Genomic DNA, 12,213 nt, shown 5'->3' with positions numbered 1-12,213 from the left:
TGGCACGGTGGCCACCATCGGGGCCACAGGGCTGCCCCCACACGACTGGCGCCCACGCGCTGCCCTTGGGAAGCCTACCAGAGGACAAGACCCCTTCTCTGGGCCCCAACTCGAGGTGCGGCCTCCTGCCCGGAGCTTCCAGCTCCAGCCCCCAAGGCCCCGGGTTGCGGAGCGGGAGGCCCCCGAGCCCCCTGGGCCCTCCCGGCGCTCTGCGGACGCCGGCTCGGACGCGAACCCCTCTGGGCCACGGGGCCGAACGAGGTTGAGTGAACGATGTCCCCGGCACATTGAGGAACCACCTTGCGGGGGCTTAGGGCTGCGGAACCCAGGCGAGCGCCACGCCCAGCCTTCTGCCCCCGCTGCGCCCTCCCGCCGCCAGCCGGAGCCTGGGGAGCCCGGGGACCGGGCAGGGGTCTCTGACAAGCCCGTCCTCCTCCAGCAACCAGAAAACACCCGCGTCTAGAGCGAGGAGGAGGACGGAGGAGGACGTCACCGCGAGACGGCCCGCCACGAACCCCGCTGCTCCCTTCCGGGCCTGGGGGACCAGCTGGGGGGGGGGCTCAGCAGGAGCCTCCGGCACCAGGCGGACGCAGCCAGGCCCCATCTGTCCCTTCACCGCAGGTGACGACCGAGGCCATCAGTGTGACGATGGCCCGACAGGCCGTCCCGGCCCGAGGGTTTGTTTTAGAGGCGAGGCTCTGAGGACAGAAATGTCTGCGGCAGCAGGTCGCTCTGAGCCACTGCCCTCGCCCGGTGCGGGGGGGCAGCGGGAGGACACTCCCGGGACCTCCCAGGGCGGCACACGCGGCCCGGCCGGGAGTGCCGGAGCGAAGGACAGACCGACCGGCCCCGCGCCGGCCCGAGCACGGCCGCGCTGGGGCCCAGCCTCGCACCCCTGCTCCCCGCGCCGGGCGCCTCCTGACCCAGGGCCCCGGGCGCCCACGCTCACCCCGGCAGTCCGCGGAGTCGGGGTGCGCGGGCGCGTACAGTCCGCACAGCCGGCTGAGCAGCAGGCGGTAGTGCAGCAGGCGCTGGACGGGCTTCAGCAGGAAGGCGTTCAGGGGCAGGTAGCAGACCCTCTGGAGCTCGAAGGCCCTGCACGCGGCCGCCAGCTTCCCGCCGCGCCGGGCCGCCTTCTCCAGCTCGCTCAGGACCTCGTCGTGCCTCTGGAAGCAGCTGGTGAAGTCCTGCGGGCGCACACGGGGCCTCAGCAGCGTCCCCGCGGGGATGTCACGCGCCAGCCCGAGAGCCCAAGGGGCACAGCACCCGGGCTGGAGCGGCCCTCGTGAGGCGGAGGCGGGACCGCGGCGCCCTCCCCCCCGCCCCCCCCCGCGTTCCTGTGGCCCGGCTCGGGGCGCACGACTCCGCACACCCCACGGACGCCGAGCGCCCAGCCCCTCCCCACCTCCCGGGGCTTTCGACGTGAAGTCCTTTGTTTTACAAACATCACGCACGACATCTGGGGACGACAATCGCCAACACTTGGGTGGATTTTGATTTTAAATCGCGCAGCCGTCGTGGAGGTAGAACGGCTGACCTGCCACCTGGCTGAGAAGGCCGAGGAGCCTGGGCTCCGGCTCGCGCTTCTGGGGGCGGGGCCTGCACCCGCGGGAGGTGGCACAGGCCCGGCGGGGGCGCGAGGCCTTGGGAAGCCAGAGTCCGCGCGGGGCCGGCGGGGCTGCCCGGGACGCCCAGCCACAGCCAGCCCCCTCGTTGGCGACCCCCGTGACGCCCGGTCCTAACGAGAGGCCAGCCTGCTTCCGCCGCGCTGCCGACTCGGCTCCCACGGCCCCTCTCCCTGAGGAGCCCGCAGGGGTGCGGACACAAACCCCAACACCAGCTCAGGCTCTGCGCATCCCGCGCGGCTGCTGAGCCCGGCAAGGGCGGCAGCAACTGCACGCGGAGTGGGCGGCGCAGGCTGACGTCCCACCGCGGCTCCCGGAGGAGCAGGCGTCGGGAGTGTGAGCCCGCAACATGCTACCTCCTCTCACGCTGTCCTGAGGGGGAGGCTCCGCCGAGGGGAACCCTGTCTTGACGGTTTACAGTCTAGTTGGAACGCAGTCCTCAGGGAAAAGCTGTCCCCTTAGGAGCGGTGACCTGCGGGGAACCCTGAGCTGAGGAGAAGCGAACCCTACGCTGTACGTTGTTCCTAGGAGAACACTGTCCCGGAGGAAAGGCCACTGTCCTGAGCAGAATGCTGCTCTGAGGGGAACACCGCTGTGAGGGTAAGACTGTCTTTGGGGGAATGCTCTTGGGAGGAGGACCCTGTCCTTTGGAGAAAAACTGCTCTGGGGGAGCACTGCTGTCCTGCAGGTAACACTATCCTGAGGGAGACCCTGACCTGAGGGGGGATGCTGTCCTGAGGGGAATGCTGTGCTGAGGAGAAAAATGCTCCGGGGGAGCAGTGCTAACCTGAGGGGGACACTGTCCTGATGGGGATGTTGCTCAGGGAATGCTGTCCTGAAGAGAAAACTGCTCTGATGGAAACGCTATCCTGAGGGGAATGTTGTCCTAGGGGGGACACCGTCCTGAGGGTAGTGCTGTCCTGAGGTGAAAAATTGCTCTGGGGGAGCAACGGGGTCCTGAGGGGAACACTGTCCTGAGGAGAAAACTGTTCTGGGGGAGTAACGCTGTCTGAGGGGGACACGGTTCTGAGGGGGATGCTGTCCTGAGGAGAAAACTGCTCTGGGGGAGCAACGCTAATCCTGGGGGGAACACTGTCCTGAGGGGTATTGCTGTCCTGAGAGGAATGCTGTCCTGAGGAGAAAACTACTCTGGGAGATCAATGCTGTCTGAGGGGGATATTGTCCTGAGGGGGACATTTCTTGGGGGATGCTGTCCTGAGGAGGATGTTGTCCCAAGGAGGACACCATCCTGAGGAGAAAACTGTTCTGGGGGAGCAACGCTATCCTGAAGGGAACACTGTCCTGAGGGGGATGCTGTCCTGAAGAGAAAACTGCTCTGAACATCACACTGTCCTGAGGGGGACACTCCTCCTGAAGAGAAAACTGCTCTGATGGAAATGCTACCCTGAGGGGAATGTTGTCCCTGGGGGGAACACTGTCCTGAGGGAAAAAAAATGCTCTGGTGGAGCAATGCTGTCCTGCAGGTAAGGCTGTCCTGAGGGAGGTGCTGACCTGATGGGGCACATTGTCCTGAGGAGAAAACTGCTCTGGAGAGCAATGCTATCCTGAGGGGGACGCTGTCCTGAGGGGAGACACCGTCCTGAGGAGAAAACTGCTCTGGGGACAACGCTATCCTGAGGGGGACACTGTCCTGGGGTGGGATGCTGTCCTGAGCATCAGTGCTCTGAGGGGGACAGTGTCCTGAGGGGGAACACTGTCCTAACGAGAAAAAATGCTCTGGGGGAGCAACGCTGTCCTGAGGGTAACGCTATCCTGACGGGGGCCGCTGTCCTGAGGGGAATGCTGAGGTTGCACTGTCAGCTGTGGAGTCATCGCACCAACCCACACTACCTTTAACTGATGCATGTTCCTGAGCAGGATGTCCCCGATTCGTTGGTGACCGGCTGTGGCATGGGTGTTGGAAGACCCTTCCCTGGAGCAGAAAGGGAGACTACGGTCAAAACCTTATGTAAGCGCGTGCGCCGTGCTCTGAGGGATGCTCACGTGCCTGGCTGCCCTAGCCACGGCCACAGAGGCAGGACATGGTTGAGGGGCAGGGCCCGCATCTGACAGGAACAGTGGTAACACCCGGACCACCTGACAGATGGCAGAGGCGACAGCGACAGCAAAAAGAGGGGTCCCCTGCTTTAACTTACTTCTCTCTCCCGGGATAGGATGAACTAAGCGCTCTTACAGGCTTACTCCTCCCACAAGATTAAAAAATAGACCTGAGTGGAACAATGGTGCTTGCGAATTAGTTTCTGGAGCTGGAAGTTCCTGGGGACGGGGACAGCGGCCGGGCGTGACGGGGCGGAGCTCCTGGGGCCCGGGGCGGGGTGTTACCAGAGCGCCAGCCTCTGCTCCACCTCGCGCAGGAAGCGTCTGTGGAACTCGTAGATGGGGTCTATGTTGGAGAAGAGCAGGGTCATCAGGTCCGCGGGCATGGCGTCCTCCCTGACCACAGCGCTGCGGAACCACTGCGGGGAGAGCGGACGGTGACCGGGGCCCGGTCCCTGCGGGCCTGCGCCACACTGTGCCCCCGCAGGACCACAAATGCTCTTGTCACAACGGAGGAAGCAATCCGGCGCGGAGGCTTCCCACGGACGCTCGTGGCGACCGCAGCGCCCCGGCCTTGGCCACGCGGTGAGGAGGCCAGAGAGGCGCCTGGGCTGCTCGGGAGGGGCCTGTGGCTGCCGCGGAGATCCCCGAGCGTGGGGCCGCATCAAGGGCTGAGCTTTCATACCACGGTGAGAACTTCCAAGTCCTTCAGGTACGTCCGTTCTGTGGCGAGCATCTCCTTCGCTATGAAGTAGGCCTCATCGGCTGCCGGGCCCTGCAAGAAGCACAGACGTGAGCGCCCGCGGGCGCCGCCGACCTCCCCGCGCTCTCCCCGAGGGGTTTCCTTCCGAGTAAAACCAGAAACCCGGTCGGAGCCGCCTCACGAGGGTTTCTCATGTTATTTTTTTATTTTTTTAAGAAAGATTTTACGTGCGGCTTGTGAGGTGGGCTGTGCGAGCGCATCCGCGGGCCGGGCCGGGGCCACCGCGGGACTCAGCCCTGGACGCCGGGCCCCTGAGCCCGAGGCAGCCGCTCCGCCACCGGAGTCCCCAGGCGCCCTACGTTCCTCTTTGTGAAGGAATCGTCCTGCGAACGTCAGCCTGTGCTGCAGCTCTTGGGCTTTCGCAGCGCCCCCGCCGTCGCCGCAGCTCGCCCGCCCCGTCTGCGCCCTCGGCTCCCCTCGTGGGCGGCCCCTTCAGGAGACCCACACAGGCCAACGTGTTCCCCCATCTGCCAGTGGCCCTGCTCGCTGCTCGGGGACCCCCGTCCACGCAGGGGGACCGCCGCCGCCGGGTCACCGCAGCCCGCAGCCCGTTATTCCAACCACGCTGGTCCCCAGGCGTCGGGGAGCCTGCCCCTTGGTCCTACCTGGGGAGCGGAGGTGGCCGCGTGATGGGCGCCATCCTCCCCGCCAGCCTCCGTGCTGCCGTCGCTCCCGACCCTGAGCGCGTGGAGGAGCCTGCGGGCCTCGCCTCCCCTCTCCCCCTAGACACACACGCCTCACTCGTCCCCTTCCCCCTACGACAGCCCCAGCACGGACCCCGGCCCACCCGAACCTCCTTCCAGACCCACTCAGCCGTGAGCCCCCAGATGGGGGCCCTGGGCACCCCCCTCAGCACCCAGGCCTCCCCCCAACGAGGGGGGGAGGGAGGGAGGGCGGAGGCCGAGGACGCTCCAAGGCCCACGTGCCCGCTTGAAACCCCAGGTGCCAGGAGCCGCCGCTATGTGAACCAGGAAGCCCACCCTTGCGCCAAGGCAGCGGGGAGTCCCAGGTGGCGGTGGCTCTGCGGGCAGATCCCACTGGGGGCCAGCGCCACCCGCGCACACGAGGCCCTGCCCGCTCAGGCTCCCCTGCAGACCAGGCCCACCAGCAGCAAGCCGCCTGCTGGGGCGGTGCCCACCTTGTGTCTCGGCTCCTCCTCGCCGTCCGTCCTGACTCCACCGGCGTCGCTAAGGGCAGGGCTCAGGAGGGGGGACGAGCCCTGCCCGGTCAGGCCCAGAGTCACCCGAGACGCGGGGCTCAGGCTCGGTGGGCTCTTCCGGGTGGAGGGAGAAGGCTGAGGACTCTCCGCGGAAAGGCCTGGAATCAAACAGGGCAGGGGATGGAGCAAGAAATGAGAAAGGGCCGCCACGCTGGCCAGAGACCAGTGCTCATGGCGCCCTACTATCAGCTGACTGCCTGCCGGGAGGCGTGGTGGCAAAGCCTTGGTCACGCCAAGTCTCAGTGCGACACGCAGTGAGATGGACAGGCTGGCGGCTGGCCAGTCGGCTCCCGGGTCCCACCAGGGCGGTCGGACACCCGGGCTCCGTGTCTAAGGGTTCTCCTCTGTCCACGGAAGATGCGACTGTGACAGACACGAGCGGCACGAGGCCCGTGAGGCAGAGGGCACGGTCACAGGGTGCTTCCCGCACCGTCACGGAGCAGTGGAGCGTGGGGGGGGACGTGGGGCGGGATGCGGGGTGACACCCCCGGAACACAGGAGAGCACTTAGCACACTCGCTCCTCGTCTGCTGAAAAAGACTCCCTCATGTGAACTCACCATACTGTTTTCTACTTCTCTCAGTTTTTTTTTCAATTTTTTATTAATGAGAGTTTTGTATTCGTTTTCTAGAATTATGTCGCGTAACAAATACTTTTTTTTTCTTCTTAAAACAATGTTGGGTTTTGACCAGTCAGAAGCCAGAACTCGGGCTGGTTCTAAGGCGGCTGCTGCGGAGGCCAAGTCCGTCACACGTTTCCCAGCAGAGGGATTCTCTCATCAAGAGTTAAGTCTTAAAGGGTCACTTCTTACGCGTTTCTTTGGGGCATCGGTCACCCATATGGCAAGTTTTAAAGATATCTTTGTAGCAGAGTTTGGAACAAGAAATTTAACTGGCTTAGAAGCTACCTGTGATGGAAGTCCACGCCAGGTTTACCACCATGTAGCGTCACGATGCCCACTGCCATGACCTGTGACCGCGGCTGAGGGAGCTCACACACGGCTGGCACAGCAGTAACTGGACCGGAGCCCCTGGCGCCTCCCCACGACCTGCCGCCGGCTTCCGCACGATCCCCTGACACTGTGGTGGAACTTGGGTGCAGTTGCCCACGGTGACAGTTTATGGAACCAACATTTGGCTTATTTGACCTAAAACGTGTACGCGTGGGGGCTGGCAGGTCAGTGCTGAGGAGCTCCTCGAGGGACACCGCCATGCCAGGCAGCGGCTCAGCAGGCGGGCACAAGCGCTGGTGCCAAGCAGCCCGCAGCACGGTCAGGGGGCCACACGGAGGGTCCTTATTTTCACATTGACAAACCGGGAGCTCCGGGGGCTGCTGGGAGCCGTCGGCGGTCCCGCCCGGACGGCAGAGCTTCCCCGTGGGATTGCTCACCACACAGGCTGGAACACAGGCGAACACTCGCCGACAGTGATAACCTGGACAAGGTCGAGTATGGAATTATTAACAACCAGTTTATTAGAATTTGCTTTTATTACATGTTTATTTAAAATATGCTAAGCAACCTTAGCATCACGAGGCACTCATCTCCCCGGCCCCACACGGCATGCAGGGGCCCGGTCACTCCGGACGGGATCAACTGGGGGACGGCTCCGCTGGTCCCCGCAGCAGGGAGGACGCCCTGCGCGGGGCTCGGGTGGGTTTCCAAAGATGAGCTACGTAGGATTCATACTCCAAACCCCCTTTTGCCCAGAATAGGCCCAGAATTGTGTAACGAGGTATTTTCTCACACAGAGAGAATTCAGAAAAAAGTCTAGAGGCTACTTTAGCGACAGCTCTCGTGTTTCCAGTGTACCGCTCGGAGCGAGACCCGACGTGTCACGCGGAACTAAGTTCGCCGTTCCAGCCTGTCCCCAGCGCCCCATGCAGTGCCTCCTTGAAGACGGGCAGCCCCCCGGCCGCGGCTGCGAGGCCGACTATGTCTACGGAGCAGAAGGGAGGGCTCGAGGCGGCGGTCCCCGCAGAGGTGTCGCGGCCAGGCTCCACGGGCCGACGGGCCGGTGCACGCTCATCGGGCCATCGAACTAGAGAACACGGCTCCCGACAACGGCCCTCGGTGATGAGCCTGTGAAGGGGGCTGCGCCGGGGCAGAGGCGGCTCATTTGGAATGAACTACTGCGGGTCCTGGAGCTCGAGTCACCTTTGGTATTTTCACTGCAGACACTTCACAAAAATCATCAACTCACAACTTCGTGAATAGACGAGAAAGTACCACAAACTACCATTGAACATTTGCTTTTATTAAATCCATCAGCTACGGTAAAAGTAAAACATCGTAAACAGACCGACCGCACGTCAGGTTCGCTCAAGTCCTACCACAGCAAACCCACGGGGAGGGGTTTCCGGGCAAGCGGCGTGGCGTGGACCTGTCTACGCTGGAGGCCGTGCGGAAGCACCACGGGCTGCGGCCTGTCCCACGCGGGCCTGCACACCGTGCGAGAGGTCAGCTGCGCACGCTCACGCGGCGAGCTCAGGCAGGGGGCACTGACCCGTCTTCAGGGCTTTTAAAATGCTAACATCTGGGGACGCCTGGGGGGCTCAGTGCCTGCCTTCAGATCAAGGCGTGACCCCGGGGTCCCAGGATCGAGTCCCATGTCGGGCTCCCCGCATGGGGCCTGCTTCTCCGTCCGCCTGTGTCTCTGCCTCTCTCTCTGTGTCTCTCGTGAATAATTAAAATATTAAAAAAAAAAAACATAAAATGCTAACATTGTTTTGGAGACCACAGAAGACACGAAGCCTTAACTGTTGCAGAAAGAATCTTAAACGTTTGTAAAAACAGACTCCTGCGCCCTAGGTCCTCCACTGAAAACCTGCAAGAATATTTTCCTGAGGGCAGCCCGGGTGGCTCAGCAGTTTAGCGCCAGCCTTTGGCCCAGGGCGTGACCCTGGAGACCCGGGATCGAGTCCCACGTCAGGCTCCCTGCATGGAGCCTGCTTCTCCCTCTGCCTGGGTCTCTGTCCCTCTCTCTCTCTGGGTCTCATGGATAAATAAATAAAATCTTAAAAAAAAAAGGAATATTTTCCTGAGTCACGAGAGTCCCTTCCATCAAATCCACTTAGACACGGAGGTGGGACTCTACTGACCCCGCAGATCAAGAATGACCCATTCCTGTACCCGTGGACAAGGGATTTTGGGAAATTATTTGGTTTCTAGCATCAAATTCTTTGAAACAGACAAACACGCACGGCAGTTCTGTACTCCTGTCTCCACACTGGCACGGGGGCAAGTCCGCACCGTCCAACCCGTGGTCCGAGCCAGGCTCTGCGCGCAGAGGGGCAGGTCAGAGGCTGGTCATCTTCAAGAACCACACTCACAACACTGCAAGCTGCCAACAGTAAGCAACTCGACAGGTGACCTTATTTCCAAAAATTTCTAAATATTTGTCTTATAATTTTTGAAATATTTTAAAGAGCACAGGATCATCCATCCGTGGTCACCTTCGGTTATTCACCTAATGAGGTAATGAAGATCAATATCAATATCACAGAGCAAAATTTAAGCTTATTCTCATTTCATTCCTTTAAATTCGTTTTCAAAACCCTGTAAAATAAACAATCTTGAAGATTTTGCCTAAGGTGGAAGAAGAACCAGCTTCGGTTTGGAAAATTCAAGGCCAAGTTTGAAGGTTAACACGATAGCAGGAGATTAAGATCTAGAAATTCCCTATTTGGCTTGAATAATGGATTAATTCCTAAAAGAAAAAACCTAAGCTGTACAAAGAATACAGGTAAATCTCCCATTTGGGGCGAGGACATCACGAGTCCCTTTTACTCAAAAATACCAGCGGGAGGAGACAGATGGCCGGTAGGCAGGGAACGGGCATTAGTGCATCCCTGCCTTCTCGGGGCGCCCTCCCCGCGGCCACACCCCAAGGCGGAGGGCAGGGGTCTGGATCGCGGGGGCCTGGGGTGAGTGTGCTGCCATCGACACCACGGAGCCCCCGAGAAGCGTTTTCAGAGCCTGGTTCTGTTCTTAACAAACAGGACTCTTCCGTGGTAAGGAAAACCTGTGGCCCAGCCCCCGCCCAGCCCCGGGGCCGCCTGCCCCCTCCCCGCATGTGGTTCTGCTAGACGATGCGTCCTGTCCACGGTCTCCTGAGCTAGCGGAGCGCCAGGGGTGAGGGACCCAAAACAGACCGCCCCGAGCCCCACAGAGCCTGCAGGGGATGCTCATCAGGAAAAAAACGTGGTCGGCATCAGCATAATCCAAAAATAAAGGCCACACAGTTTACACCTTCGTAAGCAGACACGGGATGGAAGAGACGCTTCTGGGCAGTTCCTTGGAATCTGGGTTTGTCGATGAAATCCTCCTGTTCACCCCGAGCGGGGGCCCTGGGGGGCGGGCGCGGACAGGCTGCCGCCCAGCTCCAGGAGCCCCCTGCGGTGGCTACCACCCAGGCCCCGGGCCCCGAGGGGTCTGGAGGCAGCCAGAGCTCGTGCTGGCCACGTGGAACCTCAAGTGAAGACTGGGTCAGGATCTGAGCAGGCGGCTCGCTGTGGCCGGGGGCCTACGGGGAAGATTCCAGGGCGGCTGGGGAGGAAGGGCTACGCGTTCTCACCTTCGGAGTCAGGACGCCCACCGCAGGGGTTCTGCGCACTACGACCTTACGGACCCCGTGTTCGTCCCCGATGCTGCAAACAGCGCGGCCCCGAGTCCAGGTCCGCAGGCCGGCTGCAGCCTGTCTGGCCCGAGCGAAGGCCCGAGAGCGCCGCCGCCACGCCGCACGGCCGCCCCCTTCGGTCACCTGCACTCCTGAGGACGGGCCGCAGGGCCTCATGGTGCCCGCCTGCTGCTCGGAAGCCCAGGAGGTGAAGGGGTCAGTGAAGAGGTAAAAACAAAACGTAGCTGTTTCAGGGATTCATTTAATACGTGAGACAATCTTTAACATGCGTCGATCAGAACTATGAACGCGGAGAGGAAAAGGAAGCTAAAAGGCCCATTTAAAAGTTCATAGTAAATATTTCCTTATTTTATTGAATAAACAATTAAGTTCTGAATTAGTACATATCTGCAGACTTATATGGCCATTTCAGTGAAAACAAATTTTGTAAGTACCACAACCAGGCAACACGGTGTTCTGTGGAGAATGAATAAATTAAGTGCATAAGGAAGTGCGAGTTGCTTTTCCCACATTTCCGAGGGGAGGGCGGATGCCTGCAGGTAGGAGGCGCACCCGGCACCCGCACACCAGCTGCGACAAGCCCTGTGACTCTGAAACCCCGGGGGGGGGGGGGGCCACAGCCTGGAGAGCACCGACTCGTCTCAACCGCAAGTGCCCAAAGGACGTTCACATTTTCATCTGTGCAGGGACTGTTCTAGAACCGGATTTTGTTTTTGAGGCTCCATGAGGCGGGAGGGAATACGCGGACCAGAGACACGGGCCCTGGGATCCAAGGTGGCGCGTGTGGCACACACGCACACACGCGCCCGGCGCACCAGGACTGCGCTGCAGCAGAGGCCGGAGGAGCTGCTACTGAAAATCAGAGGGCGACCACAGGACGCGCAACTCAAACAGGACTCTGTGAGCGACCGACGGGATCGGCTTAGCCACAGACCTACACTGAGGGTTTCCCATAACTGTCCAAAGTCTTGCGTTTAGTGTCCGTCCATCTGCATCGTTACTGCTTTTAAAATGGGCGCTGTCACAGGGAAGCAGGGGGCGGCGTGGGGAGCACCGTCAATGGCCTGGGGACGAGGCCGCGTGGGGTCACAGCACCTGCCAACCAGACCTGCTGCAGTGCTGTGGGGCGGCCAACGCCACGGGGATACCGTGCGCGGATCCTCCAATCACGCTGTGCGAGACCGAGGGGGCGCCACCCTGACTCCATCCTCGAGAGCTCCCCTGCCACACGGAGGAGGCGCAGAGCCACAGCCACAGCCACTGACTGGAGGGCACGCGGTACCGTCACCTGGCAGAGCGCAGCCGACCTCACTCACCTGAGACCCACCCTACTGCTGTTAGACTTCAATATTCGTACGTCGGCGTGCGTGACCTACCTGGACTTTGGAGACTTAGATACAAAAACAGACTCGATAACTAATAAAAATAGTGGGCCTGGCGCAGGTGTACGGGAGGCGGACTTGTCAGGGGGCAGTGGGCATGTGTGTGGCAGGGTGCCGTCGGGCGGGCGTCCTCCTGGCGGAGGTAGGGCTGCGTCTGGCCAAAGAGAACTGTCAACACTCTGCAGGCGCTTTTCAATTACACACTCTGCAAACTGGTCCTGCTCTAAGAAGCGCGGCCTCCCCCTCCGCGCGTCTCACTCAGATGCAAACACTCACCCCATAATCCAGGGGCGCGGGGCCACCCTTGCAGGGTGGCATCCCTGCCCAGCACGGGGCTTCCGCAGAAAAGGCAACGTCATCGACAGCCGTGAGTGAACGGAAGACAGACTTGACGCTGCTTCGGGGGTACGGAGCCTCCATCCATCAGAACTGTTCCAGATACTCCGCTGTTTCTGATAAAGCCGCTCTCGCTAGGGCAAGACAGGAGGCCCAGGTCGCTGCCTGAGCTGCCCGCGACACGCAGAGTGACC

General features: G+C 61.3%; 1 protein-coding gene across 9 annotated transcripts in view; it reads right to left on the bottom strand.

Annotated features, from left to right (window-relative positions):
* FARP2 (FERM, ARH/RhoGEF and pleckstrin domain protein 2) overlaps positions 1 to 12,213 on the bottom strand; it is a 93,807-nt gene that overhangs the window by 13,262 nt on the left and 68,332 nt on the right. For all 9 annotated transcript variants that reach the window (XM_049101386.1, XM_049101384.1, XM_049101389.1 and 6 more), the window contains 5 exons: positions 5,585 to 5,763; positions 4,369 to 4,458; positions 3,969 to 4,102; positions 3,477 to 3,558; positions 950 to 1,187 (listed from right to left, as the gene is read on the bottom strand). In XM_049101386.1, coding sequence (XP_048957343.1) covers positions 950 to 1,187; positions 3,477 to 3,558; positions 3,969 to 4,102; positions 4,369 to 4,458; positions 5,585 to 5,763 — 723 coding nt within the window. The remainder of the gene's footprint in view (positions 1 to 949; positions 1,188 to 3,476; positions 3,559 to 3,968; positions 4,103 to 4,368; positions 4,459 to 5,584; positions 5,764 to 12,213) is intronic.

The sequence above is a fragment of the Canis lupus genome, chromosome 25 (assembly GCF_003254725.2).
Source record: "Canis lupus dingo isolate Sandy chromosome 25, ASM325472v2, whole genome shotgun sequence".
NCBI classification, from domain to species: domain Eukaryota; kingdom Metazoa; phylum Chordata; class Mammalia; order Carnivora; family Canidae; genus Canis; species Canis lupus.
This window is presented reverse-complemented; position numbering and strand designations above follow the sequence as displayed.